The 14126-nt window shown below is 33.9% G+C and overlaps 2 protein-coding genes across 3 annotated transcripts in view; one reads left to right on the top strand and one right to left on the bottom strand.

Annotated features, from left to right (window-relative positions):
• The window catches only part of LOC118198526 (zonadhesin-like), a 314579-nt gene that overhangs the window by 243891 nt on the left and 56562 nt on the right, over positions 1-14126 (bottom strand). For both annotated transcript variants that reach the window (XM_085809500.1, XM_085809501.1), the window contains exons 7-10: positions 12972-13513; positions 6116-6361; positions 3968-4218; positions 1174-1290 (exon numbers count right to left, since the gene is read on the bottom strand). In XM_085809500.1, the coding sequence (XP_085665626.1) occupies positions 1174-1290; positions 3968-4218; positions 6116-6361; positions 12972-13513 (1156 nt within the window). The remainder of the gene's footprint in view (positions 1-1173; positions 1291-3967; positions 4219-6115; positions 6362-12971; positions 13514-14126) is intronic.
• The window catches only part of LOC146992913 (general transcription factor II-I repeat domain-containing protein 2-like), a 285508-nt gene that overhangs the window by 263359 nt on the left and 8023 nt on the right, over positions 1-14126 (top strand). The gene's annotated exons all lie outside the window — the stretch shown is intronic.

The raw sequence follows: 14126 nt of genomic DNA, 5'->3' as shown, positions 1-14126 counted from the left end.
TTATTGTATTTTTTTCTAAAAAACTACATGGGAACTCAAAAAAAAACTCGATTTCCTTTTAAAATTAGCGATTTATTTTTCACTCAAATGAAATGATTTAATATTCATAAAGACCAGTGAACCAAACAACAATAATGAAAGGAGGGGGGATAAGGGAAACTTGAAGAAAATGCTTGGTTTTTCAACCTGAAAAAACGAACGCTCAATTGCACAGTGCACTACTTTCAAATTTATATTTCGTTGGCACATATTTTTCTAAACTTATAGCAAGAGATATAATATTTATTTATTTGTATTTATTCGTAACCATGTTATTTACATAAAAAAATGCGAAATTCTCATTATTTACTTTCAAAGTTTCTTTCTATTGGAAACCTGACTCATTATTTTTGGTTTGGTTTGGTTTATATGATTACGGCAATTCTCCTAGGGCTATCTGCCTAAGGGGAAGGATGTCTTCGTGGAGCATTTTCTAAGGGAAACTGGCGCGCATACACATTCCACATGGAAAAACCACGATAACGCCCATGCAGTCAGCCCGTTCGTGGGATTCGAAACTCGTACCGAACTACCAGTCTTCAGTGACTTTACCCCTCGGCCGCTGGTGGGATCCTCATGATTTTTGAAAGGATATAAATGTGGATTTCGGTAAAATTTTATGAACTCTACCATGCGGTTCTGTCATGAAGTTTAGACACCCCTGGTTTATTATTACGAATTGCCAAGTATATTCCTAGTTACATAAATAAGAATCTCATTTCTGTTACTTTCTTTTGTAAGAATATCTGGTAATCTAAAGCTGTTAATTTTGCCTTTGTAAGCTTATCTGTTAACCTGAAGCTGTTAATCTTTCCTTTGTAAGAGTATCTACATTGATATAATTGAGATAAGAATTCAAATAGAAAGATAATAGTTTCGACAATTCTGGTCAAAATGAGATTTTATCGATTCGGTCTTCAGTTTAGGCGTAAAAACTTGTCGAAGATAAAAATATATCGTACTTAATTAGGAAAGAAAATATGTATATGATAAAATCAAAAACAATATGAAAAAGTGTAAAATTTCCACGTTTTAAGCCAAAGTAAGAAAATTGTTTTCATCTTAAATTAAGAGACTAAACATTTGCAGGTTTTTTTGCTAAAAACATTGCATATTTCTAATTTAAACTAATACCTGGTTATCAAAATTATTGCTGCAAGAAGTCCCAGCAGGATTATGTTCTTGTGGATGAAGAAATATATCAGCAGTGAAACAAAACTGGTCACTCCACTCTGTTGTCCAGTCTACAGGCTAAAAAATAATAAAATTTAATGAGCAAAAATATAACTATGTTTATGGTATAACTATGCTTATATTTATAAACTGTGTTTGATTGATGTACACTAGTATAAAAACATTTTTGCTTCTTTGGCATTGTGTTACATCATATTAAAATAATAATTAAATAATTAAATTGCGCAACAACTAAGCAATACGAATAATTTAAATAACGTTATAGGAAAAAAAATTAAAACACAGGTATTTTGGCATTTTATTCAGTTCAAAGATATTTGCAATATAACAAATATAGTTTAACTGCATTTGTAAATAACATACAATAGAAAAGAATCTTAAAAGTTTCCAAATTATTTTTCCTCGCATTTACTCTCTACTAATCTATGCATAATTTTATTATGTCATTGGTACTCAGTACACTGGGTCTTTCTGATCTATCGTATTTTGTAAATAGCTGCTTGAATTACTAAATTTGGATTGTCAACGGTAACTGTAGATTATTTTTAATTCGTTCAAATGAGTCATCGTCCATCGTTACAACCGGTGCAAACCCTATTTAAATACAACAGTGTAGTTGTTATATTGGGGAGCGTGCATTCTATTAACGACACTATTAATGTTTCCAAAACGTTTGTATTCAGTTTTTGATAGTGTCTCATTGATTGAAAAAATTATAGGCTTAAAATACAAATTTTCTTCAAATATTTCTTTTTGTTACTTTTCCGTTTCGCCGGCGCAAATCTTGCCAAGCAGACTTTATTGGCGACAACAGACAGTATACACATAAAAAAATGCTGACAAATATTAGTTCTAAGAATTTTTTATTTTGAAGGTATAAACATTTTATACAAAACACAAAATAAAAATGTCGTTTAAAATTTTGTTAAAAAAGCCACTAAATAAAGACAATAAATTTGTAAAACGACATTAATTTAAGAATTTACTATGCTTTCATGGTACAACATCCTGATTCGATGGCTCATATCACGTGACCCCAAGTGATCTCATCTCACGTAAACTGTGCTACAAAAATCTAATTCTCTCCGTAATTATCTACATTAATTTCAAGTTAAATCTTAATTGGGAATACAAGTGTAAATGCAAGAATTATTTCAATTCGTACGAATACTCAGAGAAATTATGTAAAACCGCAGTGCTTTACTTCGCTAGTGCATTCTCATTAGAATTGATGAATTTAACCCTTGACTACCTGGTAAAAATTCTATGTAATTGTGTGCCAGTATTGAAAGAAACAATCAATCTGATAAGAAATGGTAGCGGCTTGTTTTGAAAATAAGGAATAAAAGGTTACCAGTTAGGATATTTAGTTTGGCATGGGTTGTACCATTATTAGCGACTTTATCGCAGAAAAGTACCTCTTTTTTTAAATCAATTTAATATTCAACAGAGAAGTTTCACGAAGTTGATTCCTTCTACTTCGATCTAGCGCTACGTGATATGTTTATATCTGGAATATTTCAAACAGAATCATCCTGGTTTTCCTCATTTTTGGAGTATTGTTTGGGAAGCCATCTTTGTGCGCTCCATTTCTAAATTTAGACACAGAACTTTTGCATCTATAAAAGGAAGGAGGTCAACGTGCTTGATTCCTAAGCGCTTTCGAATCAATGTCATGCAGCTCAATAGACAAGTATGGCCTGATTGTACTTCGAAGTGATAGCCCTTAAATCTTAAGACAAGCATGCAGCAGCTGTACTATCAAAGCCTTTGATACTTTTGTAACATACTGGTCCACAGCAGGAGATTTGCTTTCCTGCTCTTAGCAGTTTATTATGAGTTAGAAACGGGCCTGGTGGAGGTGAAAAACATCAGCGACACTTTCTCCAGGAAAGGCAGAATTAGGTGGAGCAAAGAGTGTGAAGCATCTTACTTCTTTTAGAGGAGATGCCTGACTGTCTGTGTGTTGAAATACTGAATGTCTTAGAATGAGTAGAACATGAGAAAATGAAAGTTATCAAAGCCGATAGCTAGTCACCCCTTTAAATGTTCACATAACCTCGATCGTATGCTTCCCAAATTTCGTTTAAGCGGGAGTTATGTTTTCCTCATATTCAATGGCGGACGGAAGCTCTTAGGTGCCAAAGGTTGCACTTTTACCAAAGGGCATTGGGACGAGTCCAGATTTTCTACAATTATGCTGAGGTACTGATACTAGCAGCCAGGGTCTGATAATTTCTTCACAAATGGTTATCTACTGAATGCAGATACTTCAGAGTGCCTATACAATGTATTTTATTACATTAATAATGAAAGTACTTAAAAATTATGCTTCTTAGATGAAATTCTTAAGGCAGAAACAGCCATGCTATTAATCGTAGCATGAACGAAGATTGTAACGCACAATCGTGTGGTGGTTGTTCGCAATAATGCAAAACAGAATACTGAAGAATACAGTTTTAAGTTACTTGGCCATTCGAGTGGTACCTTAGAATTTTGTGGCTAATTACACCAGATAGAACTACAATAAGATAGAAACATAGCCATTCGCAAATTACTAGTGACTGTGAGCCGTAAGCCTATATGGTTTATCTTTTGGTTGTTGGGTTAATTTGCCAGACAGTACTTACTTGTTTTCATTTATCACTAGACCCGTTTTCATGTAATCAATAAAAAAGGAATAATTAATTGAATTATTTACAATAGAAATAAGCAGATTTTAAAGTACACTCACCTTAAAATTAGAAACTGCGAAATCATCTGGTTGCACACCCCAAGCTTCATTAATAACATTTCTTGAGATATTCCTGTGCTCACAAGTACGAGGCAAATTTTTCAAGAAACTTTCTTCTTGGCTATACAGTATAGATTGGATTTTTTGACCTGCATACAAGACTGTTTTAACATTGCTTTCAAAGCAATTAGGTGAAGAATACGATGTCGCTTCAGAAGAACGCAATAAATCTGGATCAAGTGTCTCCCTATCTAAAGGAAATGTGTTTATATCAGAAAATTAGAAAAATATGCAGCAAAATATTTTGATAAATATTTGAAACAAACCCCACCAGCAATGTACAAGGAAAGGTTTTCTCAAATATTTAAATCCAGCCTTACCAACAATATGCAGTGGAAGATTTTTACTAGTATTTAAACGGAGCTTTCCCTTCGATAATAGAAAATCCATTTAATAACAACTGGCACAATCAAACCTTCATTCAACACTAACATAAACTGGAAAAGATTAATTCACGTTGGCAGACAAAAGAGTAGTCGTCTATCATCAGAAATTCAGTAGAATAATTTGGATTTAATGACCGAAATGATTTCATTTTATTTCTCGAAATAACTAAGGAAATCAAACGTCTATGCATTTCGGGAATCTGTCTTTAAATTCATTTAGTTTACCTTTGGAATCAATGGCAAAGAAAACGTGCTTGCTTATTCATTATTATTACTCAAGTTGGTGGGAAGATTTTGCATCTAATAATTCTTTCACATCGTTCAATACTCTTTATTTTCACATTAGTTTAATCTAATTTTAATGATCAAAAACGAAATACAAAGTACTGTAAACAATAATGAAAATTATTTCCCCTGAAAGTTTTTTTTTTTGTTTTTTTGTTTTGTTTTTTGTTTTTTTTTGTTTAATCGCCAAACCAGCGAAGATGAGGATTGATGCTGAATGAGGATTAGGTTATGTTAAGAGATTAAGGCAAAGCAACTCGAGATCATCTGCGAATGGGAAGAGAGGCCTTCATGAAGGTCTTTCTAAGAGAAACTGGCTGCCGTCTACATTACACATAGGAAAAACCACAAAACCTCCCATGCAACCAGCCCGTTGGGGGTCGAAATTCAAACTTGTGAAATGAGGGATGCCTTGCTTGAAGATAGTCTACAGGAAACGGGTCCGCATTTACGTTGCACATAGAAAAATATATGAAAACGCCATACAACTAATCCTTTTCTGAGAATGAGCTCGAGTCGAACTACCAATATTCAGTAGCTCTAGACTACTAGTGAAGCTGTTGAAAAGTGCTTTACGAATAAATTGAGCATATGTTGCATCAAATGTTAAAAAGTGCTTCGGGCATAGCTTCCCATGAAAAATAGCATTAAAATGTTCATGTGAAAGTATTTTTTCGTTAAGAGCGGCAGGGTTTACTCGCAATATTTTTCACGTACTTGTTTCCAAAATTAAGGCAAAGAATAAATTAAGCCAACTCTGTATACTTGTAAGTTATTGTTTAGTCTTTGATATTTATGCAATTATCATTCTGCGAATATAAATCATAACTAGGAAGTCTTGTTTTTATCGACGGGAGATATATATAACTACAAAATTCTCTGTGCTTCTAATTCTTTCTCTACAAACCGTATCAAAATAGAGTACTGCTCCTTTCAGGGGAAAATATAATTAGAGTTTCATTTTAAAAGTTATGTAAGGTGCTTAGCAAGAAAATGCGCCTCAGTTTTCATACAATTATGAAGTTTTTGTCTAAAGCAACATAATATACTATTCAGTAGATTTATTCAAGAGATAATAATTTTGGCAACGTTTAGCTAATATTAGAAAAATTACAAAAGCTTAATTTAACTTTAGCTTCTTATGCACTAAATTAGAAACGAAAACGAACTATAATTAAAAATGCATTACACTGCTTCCAGTTTGCAATGAACGCAAGCATTTTACAGAGCTTTTTAACCTAATATTAAACACATATCTGCAATTTTATGATTTTCTTACTTTTGTTATTTTTACTATTATTATTTTCTTAACACTTGTGATGATATTAGTGAAAGAACTAATCTTAAATATATGGAATAAAGCATTTTAAAAATCCTGAAATTAAGTCAAAGGAAGAATAAAAATCGTCATACATACCACATCCATAATCATTCACGTTATTATAATTTTCTTGAAGAGGAGGAGTGGACCTATACGTGTAGCAAAGAGACTCTTCGATATCAATAAGAAACTGTACTTGAATATTGAACGGGACCAAATTAGAATGCAAAATATTAGTCGCATATCCTTTGCCTTCGGCAGAAAAATGTCGATTCTGCCATTTCCAGAATAACAGATCAATGTACGCGTGTAATGAGTAGAAAATAGGATCATGAGGGCTACCTGCGAATAGGGCAAGATGGTTATCGATTAATAAAAGTTATACACTGTTACTAATATGAATTTATAATTCAAATCTTAAAAATAAAGTTCTCAAAATGCGTTTCAAAATAAAGAATGTGTTCACGATAATGTAACTCACGTGGCTACTTATAACTTTAAGTAACTTAAGTAACCTGAAGTTTTATCTAAAATAATATGCTTGATCATAATGGTTTCAGCATTTTTAATAATAATTCTAAAAAATGGTAGTTAATAATATTATGAATAATTGTTAATAATGATAAAACAAGTTTCCAAGCAATTTTTCGGGTAGATGATTTTCCACGTATACTCTCATTTATGTTGTTTATTTTAAATATCAGATGTTTCATGGTCTATAAAATACTTGTGAGTCAATAGAAGCCTTTGAAAACGCCACGTGAGAATACTCGCATAATGAGGAGAAACACTAACTAAGCTGATTGCACAACGAATTATCTGTGAACTTCAGGTGCTTCATATACTTTGCAGTACTTTCGTATCATCTTTACGTATGTTTACGTATTGTCGCGAATTTTGTATATATGTAAATAATTTTAGTGAAATTATATGTAAAACTGTAGTATCTCTTGTGTAATGCAACATGAAATGCCTCAAGAGTGAAGCTTTGCCAGAAAAATAAGATTACAAGAAAAAGTCTATTTAACATTGACGTAAAAGGCTATCTCGCCAGATTGGCGAGATGTTGCTAAGCTGGCTACGGTTTGGGCGCGAAAATTTTGTCCCCAAAAGTCGCCAAGGTTAGCGAAATTTTGGTCCGGTCACTGTATAACTGTAATTGGTACTTTAAAATTGAATAACTATAATTGATCCCTATACGTAACTGTAACGATATCCAGCTCGTAATGTAACTTTAACAGTTATGCCTTCCAGTAATTTCGAGAACCTGAAATACTAGAAATTTCTCGGCGTCCAAGAGAAAACTGTATAAGATCGGAGAAAGCATCAGCTTTTAACTTTAAGCTGAAAATGGATCGTACACTCTTAAATACCTCAATAAGCTTTAAATTCCCCTTGTATAACACTTTTTTTCATTCCACATTTCTTATCTTTGATTGTAATAAAATATATAAAAACTGTTTTCAAATTATTCGGTTTTAATGTAATTTGGTTTAATGCAATTTTTAAAAAAGATTTTTCGCTATTACAGTATTCTTGGTCATAAATATATGATTAAAATTCATTTGTAGAAGAACTGAGACAAAAAGAATTTCAAGGAGCAGTAAAATTGATTGTGTACCTATGATATATGAGAATGATGTATGATTACATACAATCTAATCCAATTTCTCTTCAATAATTTTGTTTTAAAATCCTCCTCCACCATTCTGTTGTTGTGATTTACCTCACTTCTGTGACTGTAACACCAGAATAAGATCCACCAATTTTGTCGTCGTGAGGAGTATAGTATTGTATCTGTCATTGGCAAGGTCTTGAACATCATACAGGCGGCAATACGATTTTGCGCTGTTCCGTCCCACTTTTGAAGGAGAATTTCCTGTGCCGCAGGGTCTAAAAGGCTACTCCTCCTACCTTTTAGCTCACAGTCATTTCAGGGGACTTTCTGTGTATTTTAAATGCCCGCATACCTTAAAGACACTATAAATTTGCAAACATCCATGCCTTCTGCGAGATTCGAACCCGTTTGCAATGATATAGCAAAAAGCAACGCTAACCACTACACCGATCAGGGTGGCTTACCGATTTTATTTTTAAGAATGTATGCCCAAGAATATTATGATAGTTAAAAATATTTTTTAACTTTTTAATGCATTTAACTAACATTTCATAATTTAAAAAATATTTTCCATATATTTTTATACCTTATGTTATATTGAAAGTTGGAAGGGAAGCTAACACCTCATTCCTTTTATTTGTATTTTTAGCTGGATCATCTAAACAATCTCATACACAGGGTAGCTGCAACAAAACTTTAAATCCTTTAAATTCGGAGAAATATGAAGCTCCTAACAAAGAAAGATCATTTATCAAATTATCAAATCTAATGTCATAGCTTATGTAAAATTCAGCTTATTTCAATTTTTTTATTATTATTTGATAGCTATTCGAAAATTTCAAGGTGCGTATTAAAATAAAATATTGATTGTAAGATTAAGAAATGCAGGTTAAAATTCTAAGATTTGACTTTTTTAATTTCAAATGTTGGCAAAGATGAAGGAAAATTAATTGCCTCTTTAGCCCAGGCATTGTTTTTCTAAAATTTTATTTTCATTTTTGTTTTATGTGGCACCTAAAATACGAAAAGGTAGCTTCTTTTCAGCTTTAAAGTGGATTTTATTGTCGCGTAGGTGTTATTTACATATACAGCATGAAGCTCGAGATCCGAACTCATGCAGACTTCGGCGATTCCGGATTTTGGAATTTTCTGGAATTTTGAATCATCAGTTTACATGTAGTAAGATGACATTTAGAAATTATAAAATCAAAATTATGAAACAGTTGTATTACGAATTTTGTACACATGTAAATAATTTTAGGGAAATCATATGTGAAATTGCAGTACTTCTTTTGTAGAGTGAAACATGAAAATCTAAAGAAGCGAAGCTTCGCCAGAAAAGTAATAGTGCTGGTAGAGTAACAATATTCAATATTTAACGTACAGTAAATGGTTATCTCGCTAAATTGGCGAGATGTCGCCCAGCTGGCGATAGTTTTGGCAACTAAATTTTGTAGCCAAATTTGGCAAGAAATCGCGAAACTTGGCGACCATTTGGCGATTTTATGGTCCAGTCCGTGTGTAACTGTGATGGGCATTGTAATTGAATAACTGTAATTAACGCTATACGTAGCTGTAACTGTATCTGGCTCTCATATGCTTTCTAGGAATTTCAAGAAGTGGAAGGTACTAGAAATCTCTCGACGGCCGAGAGAAAACTATACAAGATTGAGGAGAGCATCGGTTTCTGAGTAGTAGTTGTTTAGTTCAGCGTTAGTGCGGAGTTTTGAGCTATCTTCGTGTGAGCTTCGCTTTTTAGATGCGCTTTGCATTGCGTTTTATTTAACATTTTTAGTAGTTTAAAGTGTAACTACTGATTGGACTCTGTAATACAGGGAAGAGCTGTACGAGTATTTTTGTGGAAAGTTCTAGGACTGTGAAGTGTTTCTTTTAATAAAATAATTTTTATCAAGCTATCATCGGTTCTGTCTGCATGCAATCGCTTACGAACCCGTACGCACGAAACAGTTGTTATGAATCAATCACTGCCTCTGACCATAGGAAAATTATCACTTCTAATCAGCGGCTGTCAGCGGCTTGCCATGCTCAAATAAGTAGCCAACCAACCTTATAATCAGCGCTGCAACGAAATACGCATAACATTATCTTTTATTCAAGATCTTCTGAGTTTTCTCATTGCTTAAAATTACATACGATTCGTTTAAATTACTGTTTAATATAGAAACCCAATTAAAGAGTTTAATCTTTTAATCATAAAATGAATCATTATAAGCAACTATTGATTATTTATAAGTCACACCTCCTTTCTTAGAGACAGTATTTTAGCTAGCGAAGATTGGCAAGTGCTTATCACTCGAACAACTGGCGTGCAAGCAAAGGTTCTTCCCGAAGTCGCAATGTTTTAAATAAATTTATGTTTCTTGTTAAAGTTTTGTTTAACAAGGTACTTTTTTGGCATTTGATATAGAAGTTGACTTGAAACTTGTTTTATATTTTCTAAAATATATGGCGTACTTCACATTTGTAAACATGAAAAGATATATATATAGAGAGAGAGAAAGTTGTAAAAAGTTTTTTCACTCGACTTGTTAACAATTCCTATGGTTTGGCTTGATTTATTTATTTACAGCAAAGCACACGAAGGCTATCTACTTAAAAGGATGCATGCCTTCGTGGAAGACTTTCTAAGGAAACCTGGCTCGTGTATCCACGTTACGCATGGGAAAAACCCCGAAAATGCCCATGTAGCTATACTAAGCTTTGAATTCGAACCAAGCTACCAGAATTTACCGCTCAGTGGGAGCACGGAGATAATAATAAAGAAGATTCCAACACTAATTTTGAACTAGAATCCAAGTTTCAAACTCTAAAAGTGAAGGTTTTAGGACTTGACCTTTAGTGCAAAGCTTGAATAGATACATAATGGATTATATGTTAGAAGCTGACAAGACAGATGAACTTGAAAACGCTAGTCGAGTAATATATAAGTAGTTATTTTAAGGTTAAAACAATTTTAAATTTAAAAAAATAATTTGGTGTTGATAGTGTAACAAATTCTTCTGGTAGTATAAATAGTTCTCAGAAACGGGAAGTTTAAAATCTGAAGTTTAAATCTAATGGAAACATTACAGAATGTTTGCCATTTGGGACCCTGTTTAAGAAGATACAGAAAGATGATCTCGTAGATCCCGAGGATAAATTTCAGTACATTATACAATCAACAGTAAGAAATTCTCGTGCTAAAGAAACTAGCAGATAGTTATTCTGTGACAGAAAAAAATTACCCAAATTAGTACAATAGTTTAAATTAAGGTTTCGTAAAAAGGTTTATTAATCGAAATTTATATCAGATAACTTTTGTCATTAGTCGTTCAAAATGCGAAGACAAATCCTACTTCTTATCTTTCATTCTTATATGACAAATTAGAATCTCATTTCCTGGCACTAAAGTTTTAGCAGCCGAAACATAAATGTTAATCGAATCTTGTATTCCAGAGGAATTTGGTAGCGATGATCAGTTTAAAGCAATTGATTTAAAGCAATTTGTTCGAAATGAAGTCAAAAACGGACAATGAATTTTAATAGCAGTTCCAGATTTCAATTTTAAGACTGAGTTTTTTTTTAAGAAAGCATAAAGGTGAAGTTGAAAATAAGTAAAGAAACTACTAGTGCATCTGATGCATTCGTCCCAACAGGCTGTCGGGATGTTGCAAACTGGTGCAAGACAATCCAATGTTGCCAGAGAGTTGAATGTGCATCGTAGTGTCATCAGTAGGCTGTGAAATCGTTACCAAAGGGATCAAAAACCCGTGTAAAAGAAGTGGGTCTGGACGCCGGAGGATTACCACAACGGCAGACGATCGCTTTCTGTTGCTATGCGTAAGATGCCGTAGATCACTAAAACCGCATTAGCTGGCGTTGCATCTTTCTGTTGTTTCAGGGTGGCCCATATTCTGCCAAACTGGTGTCGCGTCGACTGCTTGAGAGTGGACTGTACGTCCGAATGCCTGTGGTTAGTATTCCTTTGCCCCCATCGCACGTTAGAGCACAGTTAAGTTGGGCCCGTGAACATCGTAGTAGAAACCAAAACACTGGGACCTGTATGGATGAGTCTTGACTTGGGCCAACGTGATCGAAAGACACCATTACAGAGGAGGAGGCTTACTTGTATGGGCTGGGATAGCAACGAACGGCTGTATCGACCTCCGCGTAATTCCTGGAGGTTCCGTCATAGCCGTCTTATATCGCGACGAAATTCTGCACCCTCTTGTGCTTCATTTTATTGCTGCAATGGGTACCAACATGATATTTATGGACAATAATGCTTCTCCCCATAAAACTCGAGTAGTACGGAGTTATCTGGAGAGCGAAATGCCATGGATTGTTAGGTCACCGGACCTGAATCCCATAGTGTATGTATGGGACATGTTGGGACAACTTGCCCCATACATCCTTGTCCATCTATGGGATAGCAGGTCCTGGTGCACCACTAGGCACCTTCCACCAGCTTCGACATGCATTACTACTGGAATGGATGCTCCTGCCATAACTAACGATCAACGACCCTATTGCCAGCTTGCCTCACCGTTGTCAAGCATGCACTTCAGCTAGAGGGTATCACCCCCGTTATCGGCTTGATATTTCCATTGCACATTCTTCCGGTCTATTTGGTCTTTCGTGATGTGATGGTCGTAATAAGTGTGTTTTTGTATGCCCTTGTTTTCTTGTTTGCTTTGTGCTCTAGTAATGCCACACCAACCTCTTGGATCAATTTCACGCATATACATTAAATAGTTTTTGTTTTATTCCGCGTTTTGCCTTTTTGATTATTTTTTAGCATTAGTTTATTTCATAAATAGCAGTTATAACTTACTCCGTAAATAATTTATCATTTTAATTTATTATTTTAATAAACAATTAACTAATGTACTATTTTAATAACCAATTAGCTAATATACTATTTTAATAAACAATTAACTCATGTTCTTACCAGTTTGTATTACTCTAATATCCCCTTTTAGTACTTTTATCATTTTCTGAGATGGTACAGTCTGAAGAACTGTACCAGAAATCAAATCAGTTAGAATGAAATCTTGGCATCTACACAACGAAAAAATAGATTTTTAAATTTTGTCCAAATAATCTTTTTACTTAACTAACTTACTTACTTTTAAGATTTACTGATTAACTTAATTATTCGTCATTTTATTTCTAACAAAATGCCTGTGAGCGAATAATAGAAAGTATTCGCGTTTTTTAGGCTTCCTTCAAAATTTGTAAGCTGAACGTAAAGCAGGAAAAGGCGAAGATTCCCACAAAAAGCATTAAATAAAAAAAAAGTAATTATCATCTTAAGATACATGATAAACTTACTTGTTGTTTCCATAGCACCACCAATCATGTGATGCAAATATTCAGAAACTCCTTGAACTGTTGCAGTGAATTCAAAAAAATCTGATTCCGCTAATGCTAAGGCGATATCAACCATCGTTGGAGCAGTTACATTGTTTTTAAGCTCTCTCCGAATGCATGGCGTCCAAGCAGTATCACTTCCCACGATGAAATATTCTTCGCAGTTACTGGGATCTGATGTAGGAGATCCAAAGAAATCTGAACGCCAGATGGGGGATGATGAGAAGCTCCCAGAGTCTAACGTGAAGTCGAAGTAAGGTATTGTGAGGGAGCAACTGTATTCTTGTAAATATCTTTCCATGGTTCGTAAAAAGATTCGATTCCAGAACAAAAAGTACATAGGAGAATTAGCATGCATTATATGTGTCACATAGAGATTCCGCAAAGTTGTCCAGATGCTCTTCTCTCCGCCACGTAGAAGACGGGCTACTGCATTCTGATATTCTATTCGTTCCGTAGAGCTGAATTCTCGAATTTCTCTCCGCATACTTAATGCGTGACAACTGCAAAATAATTTATAAAATTATAAATGCACCATTTCTTTGCTATCAGTATTCATTATGAAATCAGGACACAGTTCTGCATATTCAGCGTAATTATATAATTAGAGAGACCCTACTCAAAATGCTTCTGAGTTTGTTCCAATAAATTTGGCATATATGTTAGTCAGATAATTGAGGAGATATTTCAATAAAAAATACGCAATTCAAATTTCCGTTAATTAATGATGTTTTACAGCAGAAAAAGTATAAACTTATAAATTAAGGAGCAAAATACTAGTACTATTAAATGCGAGCAGTCAGTACACGAAAACAAATTTTCAGCTTTCTCTTCCTACTTCTCTCCTTCTATGAAAGGTTCTTCACATCCATCTCTTCAACGTTTAGTACCTATAAGACTTACGTCTACTACACATTAATATTATAGGCATAATATGAACTCAAGTGTTCAAACATCCAAGTAAAACTATTCCATATACCCAATAGAGAAGGCAGAATGTATGCTACAGTTAAGTCAGACTGCCCAGCAAGGATATCAGCTTATAAAAGGATTGCGAGAAGGGCCGCTATCGAAAAATGGAATAGAAATGATGTTGAAAAATTCTGAAAAAGCAAG

The sequence above is a fragment of the Stegodyphus dumicola genome, chromosome X2, assembly GCF_044657685.1.
Source record: "Stegodyphus dumicola isolate Sdum_Otavi_A_Nest chromosome X2, ASM4465768v1".
In the NCBI taxonomy this organism is placed as follows: Eukaryota; Metazoa; Arthropoda; class Arachnida; order Araneae; family Eresidae; genus Stegodyphus; species Stegodyphus dumicola.
This window is presented reverse-complemented; position numbering and strand designations above follow the sequence as displayed.